General features: G+C 53.9%; 1 protein-coding gene across 8 annotated transcripts; it reads left to right on the forward strand.

Moving 5' to 3' along the window:
* Window positions 1–5,773: 5,773 nt before the first annotated feature.
* Aire (autoimmune regulator) lies at window positions 5,774–18,066 on the forward strand. Of its 8 annotated transcripts, none has more exons than XM_006989435.3 (14): window positions 5,774–5,908; window positions 6,262–6,436; window positions 6,659–6,814; window positions 7,198–7,272; window positions 7,743–7,856; window positions 9,116–9,264; window positions 9,448–9,528; window positions 10,642–10,757; window positions 11,705–11,804; window positions 12,477–12,659; window positions 13,669–13,790; window positions 13,884–13,980; window positions 16,238–16,306; window positions 17,598–18,066. In XM_006989435.3, exons 1-14 carry the CDS (start codon window positions 5,774–5,776, stop codon window positions 17,676–17,678), a joined length of 1,653 nt encoding a protein of 550 aa, XP_006989497.1. In that variant the 3' UTR covers window positions 17,679–18,066. The 8 variants fall into 8 exon arrangements, with proteins under 8 accessions (XP_006989497.1, XP_006989498.1, XP_076414127.1 ...); XM_006989436.3 differs by having other exon boundaries at window positions 10,645–10,757; XM_076558012.1 differs by having other exon boundaries at window positions 9,116–9,252.
* Window positions 18,067–18,601: the final 535 nt, after the last annotated feature.

Here is an 18,601-nt window from a genome sequence, read left to right on the forward strand (position 1 = left end):
AGGGTTCAGTATGGAGGTCACCTACAGTGAGACACCTGGCCGCTCACAGCCCAGTGATCCAGGCCAGCACTGCTGTGACCAGTCCTGTGTCACGGGCATGTTATAGGGGACAGCAGCCAGTTCCCGTGTCTGCATCTCAGGGCTAAGGAATGGGGGCCCTGAGACATCACATTTGCCCAACTTGCCAAATGGCCCCTCATGTCCCCCCACAGCTGCCTAAACTCACTGTACACTGGTGAACACTGTATATGAGCCTGGGGAAAACATCTGTTGTGATATTTGGCCCAAGCGACACATTTCCACAGATCAGTCTTCAGTAGAGGAGCCAGCGTGGCCGCCAACCTGCAGCTGCAGGCTGTGGAATAAACTGGTTAAATCTCTCTGCCCTGGTTCTTCCTGATCTGCTACTTTTCTCTTTTTATCTCTTTTTTGTTAGAGTCTCACATATCCCAGGCTGGTCTGGAATTCACTATGTAATCAAGGTCCATCTTGATTTTCTCATCTCCCTGCCTCCACCTTTTTATTGCTGAGATTAGGAGTTAGGCCGCACGGCACCCAGGGGTGTGGCGCCGGGGATTGGACCAGGGTTTTGTGCTCTGTACAATCAGCTTCCATCAACCTCTCCAGACTTCTGTTTCATTATTTTTACATCTGAGTGTTTTGCTTCTTTGCTTGCTTTGGTTCGTTGGGTGTTTTGTTTGTTTGTTTGTTTTGTTTTTTATTTATTTATTTATTTATTTATTTATTTATTTATTTATTTATTTATTTTTTGAGACAACAGGCTGGCCTCAAACGCGGAGATCCGCCTGTCTCTGACTCTGCTGGGAAATTGGAAATTTTTTTTTAAAGACTCTGCAAAAGGTTGTCGGCAAGTCCTCTCCACTGTCTTTTTCTTACTGATTTGAAGGTACTAAGACATTCTCTTGTAAATGTTAGAAATATTTTATTCATTGTATTACCCCCCTCCCCCACTTTTTTTTGAGACAGTTCTCATTGTATAGGCCAGGCTGGCCTGGAATTCACAGAGATCTGCCTGCCTTTGCATCCCAGGTGCTGGAATTAAAGGAATGCACCACCACACCCACAGCCTTGTTTGTTTTTAAGACTGGGTCTCACTCTGTAGCCCAAGCTGTCTGGTAACTTCCTATGTAGCCTAGGCTGATCTCACGGCAATCTTCCTGCCTCTGCCTCCTGGGTGATGAGGATTACAGGCATAAGCCACCACACCCAATAACATTAATGCATTTGAGTGTTTTGTGATATTTTACATAGAAACATCTTGTGTGAAGACAGACCTATTGCTCTTTCTAAAATTATTATATTTATTTGTGTGTACACATGAACATGTGCCCTTGCCTGGCATGGTGTATCTAGAAGTCAAGTTCTGAAAAAGAAAAACAGACCGACAAACAAAAGGTCCAGCAAGATGGCGCTGTGGGGAAAGGTGCTTGCCACCAAGCCTGGGGACCTGAGTTCTGAGTTCAGTCCATGGACCCCACATGGCAGAGGAGAACCAACTGGCACATGTTGTCCTCTGACCTCTGAACACACACACACACACACACACACACACACACACACACACACACACACGATTTTTTTTTTAAACTCTGTGTTAAGGCTTGAGAGTCGGTTCGGCAGTTAAAAGCACTTAGTGCTCTTGCAGAGGGCTAGAGTTCAGTCTGAATTTGATTACAACCCTTTTATACTTCTAGGTTAAGAAACAGCAGTGTTTGGCGTTTGTATGCCTTTGATCTCAGCACGTGGGAGGCAGAGGCAGGCGGATCTCTGTGAGTTCGAGGCCAGCCTGGTCTACAAAGTAAGTTCCAAGACATCCAGGGCTACACAGAGAAACCCTGTCTGGAAAAAAAAAAAAAAAAAAAAAAAAGGAAGGAAGGAAGCAAAAGCTGAAGCTGAGTTTAGATGCTAAATCCAGACAGTGGCATGCCTTTCCATTTCTTTCTTCTTTTGTGAAAATGTGAGAACTGTTGAGTTCTGGCTAAGCTCTTGGTCAGCCCCTCTAGTCCAGCTACTTAGGGAGCTGAAGCAAGGTCATGGCTGGGGCTCAGCCTGGACTACACAGTGGGATTCCATCTGAAACAATAGGACTGCGGACGCAGCTCAGCTGGAGATGTCCTGCTCTAGCAGGGCAGCCGGTACTGCATAAACCAGGTGTGATGGCACCAGGTGTGATGGCGCATGCCTGTCATCCTAACACTCGGTGGATCAGGAGGATCAGAAGTTCAAGGTCATTCTTGGCTACATAGTGATTTCCAAACCTGGGCTATTTGAGGACCCTCCCCCCCCCCAAAAAAAAAAAACCTAATCAAATAACAGCAACAAAAAATGAACAAGAAATTCCCCAGTTCTGAGAAGTGCAGAGTTCTTTTAAATTTTTTCTCGCTATTTGATATTTGTGTTGGTATGGGAATATTTTCTATTACATTACCCATTTTAACCTAAAATGAACACACAGGCTTTCGGGATTCAAGGCACACTGGGTGTCCAGATCTGGCAGGCCTGTAGCAGCCCCCCCTCAGGTCTCCACCCCAAGCTGCATCCCCAGCACCTGGCTCCAGCCCACCTCCGCTAAGGACGGCTTGGTACTTTCCATCCGTTTGCTGTTAACCATCAGAGCCTTCCAGCCCTGACCCAGGCCACCTTTCTCCTTTGTTCTCTGCACCTCTGTAGGATGGACCAGTTGCCCTGGGCTAGCCCCCATGCTGTAGTCAATCTCTTTGGGATAAGGACATTGAGGATCATGGATGCAGCCCGCATGCTGGGGCCGCTGAAGACCCCAGGCATTGCCCTATCGAAGCACTAGACCCCCGTGTGGAGACGGGTCACCCAGACCACCTCTTCTGAGTTCAGCTGCTCCAGATCACCTGCAGGTGTGAACTGCCACGGAAACCCCCACATGTGATGGAAAGTCCAAAACTCTACAGGAGTCTTTCTGTTGAGCTCCCACAAGAGGCTGGGGGATGCCTGCCTGCAATAGTCAGTGCTCAGCCAGTGGTGGGTGTTCTGGGACAGCTTCAGGCTTTTTATAAAAATAGCAAAGTGTAGACTTTGGTCTATGATGCGGTTTCTAGTTCTTCTTTGTCCGTTGCCTTCGGCAGAGTAATCCCCATCTGAGGAGAAGCCTCCACATAGGGAGAAGCCCCTAGCTGGGGAGAAACCCCCAGGCTGCAGGCATGACATGAGGAGGATGGTAACCCTGCCAAGCAAGGGGCTGGCTGAACTACTATAGGATCAGCACCTGATCACCCAAAGGTACACACACACACACTGTCTCTGGATCCAGGGGGCTTAATGTGCATATTCTGGAGCTTGTGGACCCAGAATCTCCATCATTGCCCTTTGCGCTCTTGAGACCTTGGCAAGGGGTGAGCAGGGTGCAAGGAACCGGGGCCTGTGTCCACTCCACCATGTCAGTGAGGATGCTCTGTGTTCTGGACAGCAGAAACCACATCTGGGTTGACAGGGGGCTGGGGACTGATGTTTCTGTAGTACATACATACTTGCAGGAGACAGCAGGAGAGCTCTGTGAGCAACAGTTTCCTCTAGGGCCGAGGGACTGGTGGTGCCTCTCAGGGGGGGCAAGCCCATCTTGACATCACCCAAGGCTTCCTTCTCAGTACCTGTGGGAGGCATAGTGCAGGGGATGTCAGCTCCATAGCCACCTCCAAAGGCGCTGCGGTGATGGCTTGGAGCCTTGTGATGGACAGTGAGAGGGCCCTGCTCCCTGCACACAGTCTCTAGGACATTCTCCACCTCTGCCTATCTTGGTGTACATACACACCCTGGCTCTGAGGAAACTGATCCTTCACAATGAAGCTCTCTCTTCCCCCAGCACCTGGTTCTCATGCTGACTGTCTCACCCATTTTTTCAGCACTGATACTCCACCTTCTCCCTTCCTTCCTAGTTTCCTGACACACGTATGCACACAGACACACGCACATGCACACACGCACGCACACGCACACACACTTGCTGGAGAGCAATCTCAGCATACGCGGAACTCTTAGGGGGGCCCTGAGTTAGGAGGTAGGAGAACCTAACAGAGGCCAAGGCCAGCACTAGCCACACATGGTTTTCTGCCCAGACCCCCCTGGTGGCCACCCTTGTGAGGATGCTGGATGACACTACTCACTGCATCCGTCTCCTGCACAGCCTGAGCTCTCCTCCTGCTGAACCATACAGCCCCAGCCCGGGGCTGTGCTAACTGGTCTTAGCATTTGCTTCTGTTCAACTATCAACACCCACAGTGGCTGGGGCCCCAGCACAAACTTGACCATTTAACTTTGCTCCAAAGGGCCACTTCCAGCTCTAGGCTCTCACTTTGCTGGGGGCACCATTTCCAGTAACATCCACCCTGACATCCCATTCCATTTGCCTCCAGGACACCTCCCTGATTTTCTTGGGGCTCCTGTCCTTCAGGTTACACTGCCCTGCGGTCTCTGTCATGAGTCCTAAGAGTGCTGCTCGGACTGTGAAGGGAATGAGACAGGAGTGGCCCAGGGGCATTTGTCGAGGGCTCTCTGCCTTCTTGCCCCTTGCTGTTGTACTGTTGTACCCCGACAGACCCCCAGCTCAATGTGCTGGCCACCTCTGAGCTCAGAGAGACGCCATGTGTTGTTTCTACCCATTGGCACACAGGATGGACGTCTCCTTTGCTCTGCTGGAATCTTTCACTCCATTCCTCCAGCCCCAGGTCTGGAACAGCTAGGGCTTCCCAGCCAGCTCCACTATCCAGCCCTTTGCAGAGGTTTCTTCTTGTGGCCGCTCTCAAAGGCACTAGCCTATCTGGGCAGCCAGGGTGTGGCTAGAAGCACGGTTTTGCCTCCCCTCCCCCCTCCCCCCAGTTATTTTATTCTATGCCTATGAGTGTCTTGCGTACATGTTTTTGGTCAGCACATGCATGCAATACCAGTAGAAGCCAAAGAGGGTGTTGGATCCTCTGGAACTGGACTTATGAATCGGTGGTGAGCCATCATGTGGGTGCTGAGACCCAAACCCAGTCCTCTGCAAGAGCACCAAGTGCTCTTAAGTGCTGAGCCTTCTCTCCAGTCCCCTTTCTTTTTTAATTCAGTGTGTGTGTGTGTGTGTGTGTGTGTGTGTGTGTGTGTGTGTGTGTGTGCTTGCACATGTTCGTGTGTATGGAACTAGAGTCCAGCATAGGGTGTTTTCTTCAGTTATTCTCCACCCAAGTTTTTGAGGCAGGTTCTCTTACGGAACCTGGAACTTATCCGTTCAGCTAGGTTGTCTGGGCAGTGAGCTCTACCCAGGCTCCTGCCTCTGCCTCCTCAGCGCTGGGATAACTCAGGTCCTCAGGCTTGCCGGACAGGCAAATTGTCCACTGGGCCATCTTCCCAGCCCGTCCTAGTTTTTACCCACAGACAGGACCCTCTGTTTCCTCTACCCCAGTTTTCTTCTTCCTGTTTCCTCTACCCCAGTCCAGGGCTCTACTCATAGCCCAGAGAGCTGGATTCCACAAGAAATGAACCAGCGGTAGGACAGTCTCTGTCCCGAGCCTGCAGAAGCCGGGCCCTGATTGGCTCCAGGGTGAACAGCAGCCTCTGCTCTTTTCTGGTTGAAAGTATAACAGAGACGTGGAGCAAGGCCAGCGTCGCCTTTCCCCAGCCGGGGAGTAGGTATACACGCTCACAGGAGCCTCTCGGGGATCGCGCCAAGACACCCCAGGTAGCGGGAAGGAGACGCGAGCGCGCACGGACCAGCAGGGGGCGCTGAGCCGCAGTCCGTGTCGGGACGATGGCCGGCGGGGATGGGACGCTGCGCCGCCTGCTGAGGCTGCACCGCACCGAGATCGCGGTGGCGGTCGACAGCGCCTTTCCACTGCTGCACGCTCTGGCCGACCACGACGTGGTCCCAGAGGACAAGTTCCAGGTGGGCTCCTAGCCCCCCAGCGCCTCTCAGCTTCCCCATTCCTCTCCCCACAACCTAGATCCCTCCCAAGCCTTCCAATACCCATGCTCTACCCATCCCTACCCTTCCCAACCCCCGTGCCCCAACCCCCACTCCCCGACACACACACACACCAGCCTAGGGGTGGCCCCAGCCCTCCTCAGGAGACCTTTCCAGGGCAAATTTCAGGTGAGTCCCCTAACCTCACATCCTGTGCACTCCCCCCCCCCCCCATGGTCCAGGGTTCTGGCAGGAATAGGCTGATCTCCCTTCCAAAAGAGGCAGCAGGGATTGGAGGTCGGGTGTGCACAGACAGCCTGATACTGTCACTCCAGGAGACACTCCGCCTGAAGGAGAAGGAGGGCTGCCCCCAGGCCTTCCATGCCCTGCTGTCCTGGCTCCTGACCCAGGACAGTGGGGCCATCCTGGACTTCTGGAGGGTTCTCTTTAAGGACTACAATCTGGAACGCTACAGCCGCCTGCATCCCATCCTGGAGGGCTTCCCAAAAGGTGGGCCTGTGCTGACGATGGTGCCTGCCACCTCAGCCTAGGGGGTAGCGTGGAGGCTGTGGGTGTAAGTTGGAACGCGTTTTTGGGGAGCCACTAGAACTGGTGGGACGGAACCAAGAGCAAAGAGCAAAAGCCTGGCTCACCTTTCTCAAGAGTGTCCTGCTTCTAGAGCCCACCCTGAGGACACGGCTCTAAGACAGAGGGCCCTTGTTCCCGCTGCAGATGTGGACCTCAGCCAGCCCCGGAAGGGAAGGAAACCCCTTGCTGGTCCCAAGGTCTCAGTACTGCCGCCCAGACCCCCCACCAAGAGAAAAGCCCTAGAGGAGCCTCGGGCTACCCTACCAGCAGCCCCGACCCCCAAGAGCTCTGCCAGCCCAGGTACTCAGGGAGAGGAGCTAGCCAGGGTTGCAGGGCCCTTTCCAACTGGCTCTCACTGGGGCCTGCCCAGGGCCACTCTGCTACGAACCACAGTCACCTCTGAGCGCTGGAGGAGGCTCACCGCCTCTCAGCTTCTTCCTGTTCTGAAGGCTGAGTTCCTGGGTGGTGAGGCAGGCAGGTGGTTTTGATTTCGTTTCCCATTGAAAAGGAAGCAGCCTAGCACAGCTTAAGAACCCTCAGGGAGTCAGGGAACCCTTGATCTGACCCTACCAGGTGCTCTCCCCCCACCTCACTTTATACCCTGGGACCCGCCAGCACCACCCCAGCCCAGAAAGGAGGATACCTCCAGGCTGCCTCTACTTCCCCCCCACCCCACTTCACAGGCTCCCACCCAAAGACCAAGCCCCCTAAGAAGCCAGAGGGCAGTTTGGAGTCACAGCGCCTCCCCCTGGGGAATGGTGAGTAAGGCCGAGAGAGTGAGGGGCTGAGTGTGGAGGTTGGCAGGCATCTGATCCCATTGGCCTCAGCTGGATGCCCAAGCTGAAGAAAGCCGGGCCTCCTTGGTTCCAAATGTGTTGTCGGTCACCCCACCCACACTGCCCTGGGTGTCTCCTTCCAAATCTCTGCCCATTTTAGTACTCCCAACCTTCCGGGCGGTCCAGAAGCATAGCCACGGCAAAAACGATTCCTGCTCTTCAGCTGGGCCCCACCTTGTTACCGTCAACCCTGACACCGAGCCCAAGGATTCCCATAGACCCATGCACCCCTCAAGATGGCCAAGGAACTCTGTGCCCCTAGCACATCATGAGGTCCCACATCATGAGATACTTATTAACCTATCATTGTGCTTCACTCTGCGAACATGGCAGTCCCACAGACCTGTGCTTGTGCATGCTCGTGGGCAGCCACTTGGGCCTACCTTCTCCAGGAATCCAGGCCATGTCGGCTTCCGTCCAGAGAGCTGTGACGGTGTCCTCCGGGGATGTCCCAGGAACCCGAGGGGCTGTGGAAGGAATCCTTATCCAGCAGGTGTTTGAGTCAGGTAAATGGGTGGGGAGCAGGCTGCCAGGGAGACCCAGGCCCTCAGGAGCTGGTTCTTGAGCAACCGTGGCCGAGGTTGAGGACAAGGCAGCCGGCGTGCCTCATGAAGTTCTGCTGGCTTTGGAGCACCGGCAATGATGCTGAAGACCCCCTACCTGGGGAGATCTTCTGTCAGGCCAGGGGTCCATTGCCGCATTCAGGCACAGAATGCCCACCTCCTCATCAGTGGGCGCTGCGGAGTCACAGTTGACATCCTTAGACAGGTTCTCCACGGGCTCCAGTTCTCTCAAGTGCTCACATTGCCCACCGAGGACAGCCCACCACACCCTACTGCCCCTGCCTCAGGCATGTATGCCCTGTCCGGTCCTCTCAATATTTACCCAGGCTCCTCCCACAACGGCCTACCTACTGGGTAGGCTAGCAGGTCACCTTATACAGCTACCCATGTCATCTGGACAGGACAGAGCTGGGGGCAGAGTCACTCACCATTGCAGTATCTGCTCCACAGCATCTCCTCCGTCCTGGACACTGGACTTGGATGCTGTGGATAACCAGGATGGCCTAGGGGCTGATGCCAGTCCTGCTTTGTCTCCATCAGAGCAGCCCCAAGAATCTTGTCCAACTGTTCTGGGGCTATCATAATAAAAAGTTCCAGGCTTATAACAACAGATTCCAAAGTCGAAGTATAGACAGGCACCCATCCCGCTGGAGACTAGGGAGGGTCCCGTTTCTTGTCTCTAGCACCGAGTGCTGTTGTTTTTCTTTCTTTTTTTTAAATACTTATTTATTTATTTATTATGTATACAGAAGAGAGTGCCAGATCTCATTACAGATGGTTGTGAGCCACCATGAGGGTGCTGGGAATTGAACTCAGGACCTCTGGAAGAGCAGTCAGTGCTCTTAACCTCTGAGCCATTTCTCCAGCCCCCCGAGTGCTGTTGTGATGCTTGCTTCTGGGCAGTGGCTATCTCTCTAGTCTGACTGCGTGTCTCTGTTTTCACCTTTCCTTGTTAGAACATTGGATATAGTTAGGGTCTAGTATGACATCATCTTAACCAAGTATATCTCCAAAGCCCCCGTTTCCAAGAAGGTCCCATTCTGAGCTTATGAGTGGAGACTATTTATCTCAGTAAATTCCAGCAAAGAATCCCTCGCTGTACCCAGAACCCAGGCCTCAGACTTGGCTGTGGTTAGGGGGTGGGAAGGAATGGTTCTGCCAGATGCCTAGTGTGAGCTCAGGCCGTTTGCCTCTCCTCCCAGGAGGATCCAAGAAGTGCATCCAGGTTGGGGGCGAGTTTTACACCCCCAGCAAGTTTGAAGATCCCAGTAGCAATGCAAAGAATAAGACCCGTGGTGGTAGCAGCCTAAAGCCCGTGGTCCGAGCCAAGGGAGCCCAGGTCACTATTGCTGTAAGTATGACCCAACTTGTCCATCTCTGGGGAGCTGGGCCTTGGATAGCCTCCCTCCCCCACAAAACAGCCAGGAGTTCTTCCTGGGGGTTGGGAGTTGCTTCCCAGAGGCACCTAGTTCTGGTGGCCACATGGATCTTCCCTGGCCCTGCCTACATTATTATGATCCTGTGTCTCTCATAGGGTAGAGATGAGCAGAGAATGGGCCAGCAGTGTGGGGTCCCTGCCCTTCCAGCCCTTCCCAGTGAGCCCCAGGTTCACCAGGTAAGCCCCAAGAACAGGAGAGCCTGGCTTCCCCACCAGCATTCAACCAGATCTTCTGTCCCTTGTCCTGGGCATTTGGCTGCCTGGAACACAGAGGTCTGAGCTCTGACTCATGAGGGGCTCCTCCCTTCCTCCTCTTTCCCTCCCCCTCCCCCTCTGCTCTTTCTTGGAAGTGTTCTTTCCAATGATGCACATTGGGAGATTTCAAATTAGTCAGAGCAGATGTGGTTTATGCCTTTAATCCCAGCACTCAGAAGGCAGAGGCAGGTGGATCTCTGAGTTTGAGGATGTTCTACAAAGTGAGTTCCAGGACAGCCAGGACTACACGGAGAAACCCTTTCTTGAAAAACAAAACTATATATATATATAGTTTTATATAAATATATAAAAATAAAACCACACATTCACTCCAGACTACAAAAAGCATCTTAGCTGGGGTCGGGGTAGAGATGCTGCTATTATAGAGTATGCGGGTTTCCTGGGGACACGAAGCTCATCCTCTCTAGTACCACTGGCTGGTTGTGCCTGCCACCATTGATTATAGGTCCCAACAGCTCAGAGCCAGGCACTCTGCTGGCCCCAGACATCAAAGGTTGAAAGGTCCAGTTCTGCCCCGCTCCACAAAAGTGCCTTGGGTACTGGGGGCCTGTGGAAGCATTCCAATGGATGTAATGGTCAGTGTGCAGGGCCAGCATAGCCTGGCATCTGGGAGCTTATTGAGGAGGTGGTGTCCAGACTCAAAAGTACCTCTATCCTGACAAGCATAGGGTGGGGATTTGGGGGGCTGACAGTAGGTACCCAGGGCTGACAGGAAACACCACAGACCCATCCGCCTGCTGTCCTACTAAGTAGCTGGGGTCCACCTAGGGGACTGCCTGGTACCTAGCATTTCTTCCCGAGAGGAACATCCCCTAGGCCTGTTCAAGAACTAGTACTGCAAAGACACTGGGCAGTGCAGAGGTCAGCCAGGGGCCCACAAGCGAGCAGGGAGGGGACCTGGGAGCTGGTCCCCCGGGGGTGAGCATTGCAGGAGACGCCCCTCCAGGGTGGGTCTCTCAGGCGGGCATTGTGCTCCCTTCTGGGTCTGCATGGGGCCCCCTCTCGCCTGGTCAGAAGAACGAGGACGAATGTGCTGTGTGCCACGATGGAGGTGAGCTCATCTGCTGTGATGGCTGCCCCAGGGCCTTCCACCTGGCTTGCCTGTCCCCACCTCTGCGGGAGATCCCCAGGTGAGCAGAGCTCCCCAATGTGGCTTGCCACTTGTGCCCCCGGCCACCCTGATCCATCACTGTCCTTATCTGCTGACCCCACAGATGGATAGTAAGGGTCCTTCAGGAAGAGCCACGCTTTAGGGCACTGGCTATGGGCATGGTTGGATTTTCCTTCCATGCCACCTTTCCCCGTCCCTGCCCCATGGCTCGCTCAGGCCAACAGGCCTAAAGGTAACCATAGCACGATGCCCCAAGGCAAAGGTGGCTATATTATGCTTTCCACGCTAGATTCCTAGCCCAAACTCTCTTGGGCACAGGCCTTTTCCCAAGGCCCCCCTAAATCTCACTCCCAGGTAAGGTTGGGGGGGACGACACAGAAACCACAAAGCTACGCTCTCTACCCCCATCACTGACTGCACAGGCCTTTGTTCTGGGGAGTGCAGCGGCCTGTGGGGGTCTAGCCTTGGCTCTGCCCCTTGTTTCACAGGTCTCTCTGGTCCTCTTCCATCAGAGTCCTCCCCATTCTGTCCTTGAGGCCCCACCCCCATCCCTATGGGAATGTGGGTGTTCTGAGGATGGAAACAATGTAACAATGTACCCCTGGGCCAGACCTATAGGCACAGACGCTGAGGTTACTAAGCATGGGGAATTCTTACCGATTAGCTGAGAAACCATCTAGGGACTCTGACACTCTGGCCAGGGCCACCCTCCAGGGTAAATAACCCGCACCTTACTGAACTTCCCTTGTGGCAACCTTCTCCACCGTTCCTGGGTTTGGTTTCCCATCTGTGAACGAGCATGGTGACAGGGAGTGTCCCCAAGCCGCCCCCACCATGCAGTTGGGGGGAGTGGTGTCTATGGTCTCTGCTTTGTCCTGCATGCACCTCCACCATGCAGTTGGGGGGGGGGGTGTCTATGGTCTCTGCTTTGTCCTGCATGCCTGTGACTGGTGGCCTCATGTATAGCGGCCTCTGGAGGTGCTCCCGCTGCCTCCAGGGCAGAGTCCAGAAGAACCTGTCCCAGCCTGAGGAGTCCAGGCCCCTGGAGCCACCTGCAGAGACCCCGGTATGTCCATGCTGGGTCACCCACTACTTCTCTCCCTCTATAGTCCTGCCTCCTGGCTTTTCCTGTGAGTTCTACTTGCCCTTGCTGGAGTGCCGTGTTCTATTCCAGCCTGGGCAACCTTCCTGGTGAATTCCCTGCTGGGTTGAGGGGCCTCGGGTGCTTGTTCTTACAATGGCTCCGTTCCTCCTGCTCTGTGGACCTGACCCGGGGTACACCCTCACTGCTACTAAAATTCTCCAAAAAGCCTTGGTAGCTTTCTGTTGTGTTATGCCCTACATCCTGTTCGAAACCTAGTTTGCTGTGGCTGGCCCTGAGGCCACTGTCACCAGGTCTAAAATGGCAAGGATGGAAGCATTTGCTGAGAGCCATGGAGCCACACACCCAGATCTTCTTTTCTTTATCTTAAAATGTATTTTATTTGCATTGGTGTTCTGCCTGCATCCATGTCCGTGTGAGGGTGTCAGATCTCCTGGAACTCGAAGTACAGACAATTGTGAGCCGCCATGTGGATGCTGGGAATTGAGCCCATGCCCTTCTTTTAACCACTGAGCCATCTCTCCGGGCTGTACCAAGCCTTTTCAACCTCAAACCCACCACAGCAGCCCAGCCCTGACTCCCCGGTGGTACTGAGCAGTGCCCTGTGGCCCCTGAGCGTTGACCCTTGCATTCCAGATCCTCCTGGGACTGAGGTCAGCTTCAGAGGGGACCAGGGGCCTGACCAGGGAGCTCCCAGCCAGCTCAGAGGCAGCCATCACATACGTGAACATGCTGGCCCCCCCTTCTGCGGCCCCCCTGCCTCTGCTGGAACCTTCAGCACTACGCCCTCTGCTAAGTGCTGGGACTGAGGGGCAGCAGGTGAGCGAGGGGGACCCCTGGGGCCTGGGTGCTCTCTTCTGGGAGCTCTGGACCTATACAGAGTGGTTGTAAAGTCAGAACAGCTGGTGGCCCCTGGGGGCTAGGAATTAGAAGGGCTTTCCAGGAGTCAGGGAGGAGTCTGCCAGGAAAAATTTGTTTGACAAAGGGAAGGGGGTACACCAGCAGGCACAGGGGCGGTGAGGAGAGCCCCTCAGGGAACTCAGGTGCAGCTCTCAGCCCGCCACTCAGCTCTGATGTGCCCAAATCCAGCTGGGCTTTCTAGGTGGCCCAGCAGGTAAAAGGGCTGGCTGCCAAGCCTGAGGACCTGAGTTCAATTCCCGGGACTCACTTGGTGCAAGGAGAGACTCACTCGGCAAGGTGTCCCTCTGAGATCCACATGCTCACCCACAGATGAATAGTGAATTAACTAGAAAGGGAAGGAGGGAGAGAGGGAGCGAGGGAGGGAGGGAGGAAGGAAGGAAGGAAGGAAGGAAGGAAGGAAGGAAGGAAGGAAGGAAGGAAGGAAGAAGGAAAAGAAAGAAAGGAAGAAAGAAGGAAGGAAGGAAAGAAGGAAGAAGGAAGGAAGGAAAAGAATGAAAGAAAGGCCTAGCTTGGTTATCTGGGCAATAAATCACCACCACCACCACCACCACCACCACCACCACCACCACCACCACCACCACCACCCACGAGGCAGGACAGCAAAGGCAGAATCTCCTTGCTGTCTCCAATAGAATCAGAATCCCCCAAACCCTGCCCACTTCCAGCGGCCACATTCCTACAAGCTCCTCTGGAGCCCACAGTTGGCAGGAGCATGGCTGGATGCACTGACCCTGGCCCTGAAGGCGCTTTCTGACAGTTGCTAGGGTCACCAAGGCATCAGAACTTACAGTCCCGCTCACGTGACTTGCAACCGTGAGGTTTCCGGGTTAACCCGGGTTGACGGGGCTTATGGTGGGCATGGCACAGGCTGAGTTGCCGTCCACATTGCTCAACCATGCTCTTGCAGAGTACGGCACCCGGCGCACGGTGTGGTGTGTGCGGGGATGGCGTGGACACGCTGCGGTGCGCACACTGTGCGGCGGCCTTCCATTGGCGCTGCCACTTCCCGATGACCGAAGCCCGGCCAGGGTGAGTGAGGTGGCGTGGGAGGGAGAGCAGCCAACGTCCCCACCCACCTGAAGGTTCTCGGACCCCCAAGCAAGCTTTTCCCCACTCCTCCAGGACGAACCCCCGCTGCAAGTCCTGCTCTGCAGACCCGACTCCCACTCCTGGTGAGGCAGGGCCGACTTCTGCGCGCCCGGCCCCTGGGCTTGCCAAGGTCAGTGTGTGGCCAGTTGAAGCGGGATCCTGTGGGCGTGGAGAATTTAAAGCCGTACCCACTAACCTTGTGTCCCATTGATTTTTTTTGTTTGTATCTTTTTGAGGCAGGGTATCACTACAGATCTCTGGCTGTCTTGGAACTCACTATATAGACCAGGCTGGCCTCAAACTCGCAGAGGTACCCTGCCTGTGTCTCTCAAATGCTGGAATCAAAGGCGTGTACCACTACATTTTTTTTTTTTTTTTTAAAGATTAGTGCTGGGATCAAAGGTGTGCATCACCATACCCAGCTCCCTATTACTTCAAGACAGGATTTCTCTGTGTAGCCTTGGCTGTCCTGGTACTTACTCTGTAGTCTAGGCTGGCCTCGAACTCAAAGAGATCTGCCTGCCTCTGCCTAGGTGCTGGGATTACAGGTGTGTATCACTACCACCCAGCTAATCCCTATTAGTTTTATAAAGTGTTTTTCTATAAATAGACAATATTTTGATAAGTTGAATCTATTTAAAAGGGAAAGGCTGGGTGTGGTGGAGCAGAACTTTAACCCCAAGCACTTAGAAGTAGAGACAAGAGCCAGGCGGTGGTGGCACACGCCTTTAATCCCAGCACTCAGGAGGCAGAGCCAGGTGGATCTCTGTGAGTTCGAGGCCAGCCTGGGCTACCAAGTGAGCTCCAGGAAAGGCGCCGCAAAGCTATGCAGAGAAACCCTGTCTCGAAAAACCAAAAAAAAAAAAAAAAAAAAAGAAGTAGAGACAAGTTGGTCTCTCTGTAAGTTCAAGTCTAGCCTGGTCTACAGAGTGAGTTCCAGAGTTCCAGGTCAGCTAGGGCTACACAATGAAACCCTTTCTAAACAAAACTCAGCAAAGCTAAATAAGTAAATAAATAAGTAAAGTATTTTAAAGGGAAACACCCTTAATATCCCTGAACTCACTGTTGGTACTGGGTTCCTATGGACCTGGGAGTCCGTGGGCCTTGGTGCTGTATTCAGAGAGCTCTGGACCTACAGAGCAGTTGGCTTAACCCAAAACAAGACAGCTAGTAGACATCTAGAGGCCAGATCACCTGCTGAAGTTGGAAAATAGGAATTAGAAGGGCTGGACCTCCGGGATGACCAACTACTGCCCTGGGTGGGGGGAGGAGAGAGAGAGGAGACTCCAGTTGGGGAGGACAGCCTGCTAGCTATTGCCGACCCCAAGAGCCACCTGCCCAAGTCCTTCACCCAGGTGGATCTCCACTTCCCCCCTATTTTCACTGGCCCGGCAGGGACTGAGCTCGGGCTGGAGATCTGAGGCCCAGGGAGGGAAGAGCAGGGTCCACCTCTAACCAGCTGCCACTCTATAGTATTGTCCAGGCAGACATGGGCCCCAAGCTCGGGCCCCTAGCTGTCCCTCGGGCTCATGGGTGAGAGGGAGAGATCTTGGGAAGATGTACTATGCAAGACTGCAGAGTGCATGCACAACTCAGTGCTAGATTCCAGATCTCCATGGTACATCTAGGCCCCTGGCCGCAGGCTGGCCCTGTGTGGCTGAGAAACATCTGGGGGCTGCATAGGAACCTACAGATACTAGGATTCTGCCAGTGGTAGAGGACCCAGGAAGTCATGGGACAAGCTTTGCTGAGCATCTAGAGCTGTAGTTTCTCAATATGTGAGTTTAACCACCATTCACAGAGGGTGCCTAAGACCACTGGAAACACCAGATACTCAGGATTCTTAACAGTAACCAAGTTACAGTTATAAAGTAGCAATGAAAATAATTTTATGGTTGGAGGTCATCACAACATAAGGAACTGTATTAAAGCATCAGGAAGGTTGAGAACCACTGCTCTAGAGTCTAGACACAAGCAGAGAAGATGGGCAAGTGAAAGTCACTTCTAGAACAAGGAAGATTGGGCAGCTGGGCCATCCCACTGGCTTTGCTGTGAGCTCCTGATAGGAGGCTGCACTCTGGGAGCTGTGTCGCTATGGCTAGGAGCACGGGTCTAAGTACAGCTCAGGTGACCACTGAGAGCTGGTGACAGGCAAAGAGAGACACTGGCTGGGTCCTGGCCACTGTGTCTCTCTGGGGGGCCCTGAAGGCCACAGGCAGTATATAGGACAGGTCGATTTCCCCCACCTATCTGCACCACCAGCATGAGGATCTCCCTGTCGGTTTGTTCTGTGGTGGGGTACAGGCTGCTGCTTCTGCCAGCTGGAGCCTTGCTTCCGGATCCCAGCCTGTGCTAGGTTGGGTTGACTGTTAACTCTTTGGTTCTAGGTGGGGGACGACTCTGCTGGTCACGAGTCTGTTCTGCAAAGGGATGATCTGGAGTCCCTCCTGAATGAGGTAATATGCCGCCCGGGCCTGGGCTGGGCTCTCAACCCTTTTACTGTCTCAAGCTAGGCAGCACTCAGCAGTCCCCGGCCGCCCCGCCCCCAAAGCTGCTCTTCCCGGAACAGTGTATCACCATTTCCATGCAGGAGCCCCAGGGTGCACAGCCCTACGTGAGATAAGCTGGCTGCCTCCTACCTGTAGCCTTCCTCCTCCTCCCAAGAGCCCAGCACCTGGGAGTCCTATTGTCCTCAGGACCTCAGAACCAGGAGGGCTTAAGCCCTTGACTCTTGAGAGAGAGATCGTAGGGTGGTCTTTCAGAGACCCCTCTCTTACCTCTCCAACCTCTTGCACCATAAGATGGACGGGTCAGGTCAGGTGTGGTGGCCCAGGTCTTTGATTCCCAGCGCTTGGGAGGCAGATGGAGGAAGAATGTGAGGTGGATGCTAATCGGGACTACAAGATGAAACCCTATCTCAAAAACCTGAGGGGCTAGAGAAATGGCCCAGTGGTTAAGAGTGTGCATTGCTCTTGCAGAGGACAATGTTTGGTTCCCAGCAAAAGGGTCCAGTGGCTTATAGCTGTTTATAATTCAATTCCTGGGAATCTAATGCCTCTGGCCTACTCAGGCACCTGCCCCCCCCCCACACACACACACACATACACACATTTAGAAATAGCAGGAATGCATTTCTTCTAAAAACTAAAAGGGAAGGGGAGGGGGAGGGAGAATTACTGAGAAGCCAGACCTTTTTAGGGCTCCATCTCTTGTGAGGGCACAAACTCCTTCGGTCACTCCCACATCCCGGGTGGCCCTCTTGCTCTCCTCTATAGCCAGCCACTGGCACTTTGGGAGGCTCAGCTGGTCAGGGGACTGCCCTATGCGGCGGGCCACCGTGCACAGGCAGATCTATGGAAGCGCAAGAGAGATGGGTCACCTAGCATGGATGGGCATTTGAAAACATGAGGACCACCCGCCCCCCATGACTTCCTAGTCCTGATAGGATGTCTGACTCCTGAGCAGAGAGGAAGGCTCTAGCAAAGAAAGCCACCAAGAAGAGGAAGGGACAGCCTGGGGGCCAAGCCCAGGGATTATATGTTGCTCTAGAAAAGCACCCAATGAGGCGTCCTCCCTTTACTGGCATGTCCCATGGGGCCTCGGGTCTCAGTCCCGCACCATGAATTAGAGGGTCAGGTCGGGTGACACCTTCATGTCCGGATGGTCACAGTTCCATAGACATGGCGGAGTGGGCACCAGCTCCGAGGAGGTCCGGCTGGTCTGAACTTCTATGCCTCTCTCTCCCAGCACTCCTTCGACGGCATCCTGCAGTGGGCCATCCAGAGCATGTCACGGCCGCTGGCCGAGGCACCACCCTTCTCCTCCTGACCCCAGGTGGCCCAGGAGGGTGGGCAGCACAGCGCTGGCCCCCACTCCACATCATCGGATGAAGCAGAGTTGTTGTTGCCTTACACCTGCAGCCACTCTGTTCCGAGAGGACATGCTCTGTCCCCCCAGCAGTCGGGCTGGTTAGGACCAAGAGCTGGCAGGTTCCAGCTGTCAGTACTCTCAGCCTGCAGATGGTCCTGGTCCCTTGTGGGGACACAAGGCCATCCTGTGTTCTGATATTAAAAGTCATTTCTGGGCCTGGAGAGATGGCTCAGAGGTTAAGAGCACTGACTGCTCTTCCAGAGGTCCTGAGTTCAATTCCCAGCAACCACATGGTGGCTCCCAACCATCTGTAATGAGATCTGGCGCCCTCTTCTGGCCGGCTGTCATATATGCTGTATACATAATAAAAAAAAATCTTAAAAAAAAAGTCATTTCTGTGGGCTTTGAGGTGCTCTGTAGTGTTTGTTTGGGGGGTATCCATAAACCCCCAACCCACAGCTTGACACTGTGGCCGAGTGGAAGGTGTGTTCACTGTTCTGGAAGAGGAATGCCTTGAGGAAGAAGCACAAGGAGGCGCGAACAGCACTCTGTGCCCTTGGAGCAAAGTCTCAGGCCTTGCCATGGTCTCCAAGGCGCTGCCGGGCTTTGTCCCATCTCTACCCCTGCATCAGTCCCCCTGTGCAAGCCAGCCCCTTCTCCGTCATCCAGTGCTATCCAGGCCCTCGCCACTCGGAATTCCCTGTCCTTGCCATGCCATGTGACTGGCTTCTCATCCTTGAGACCTCAGTCACCTCCAGTGTCACTGCATTTACTCATTTTTTTTTTTTAAATTCAGTATCTGCTGTGTATCTTCTATTGCTGAGCATCGTCCCAGGCAGGTTCCAGAGGGACATCCCTGTGGGAGGGACAGATCCTGCAAA

The sequence above is a fragment of the Peromyscus maniculatus genome, chromosome 21 (assembly GCF_049852395.1).
Source record: "Peromyscus maniculatus bairdii isolate BWxNUB_F1_BW_parent chromosome 21, HU_Pman_BW_mat_3.1, whole genome shotgun sequence".
NCBI lineage: Eukaryota > Metazoa > Chordata > Mammalia > Rodentia > Cricetidae > Peromyscus > Peromyscus maniculatus.

Coding starts and splice junctions, on each gene's coding strand:
- Aire (XM_006989435.3), top strand. CDS start 5,774: ATGGCCGGCGGGGATGGGACGCTGCGCCGCCTGCTGAGGCTGCACCGC. Junction 11,805..12,476: donor AGCCACCTGCAGAGACCCCG/GTATGTCCATGC, acceptor CTTGCATTCCAG/ATCCTCCTGGGACTGAGGTC. Junction 13,791..13,883: donor ATGACCGAAGCCCGGCCAGG/GTGAGTGAGGTG, acceptor CCACTCCTCCAG/GACGAACCCCCGCTGCAAGT.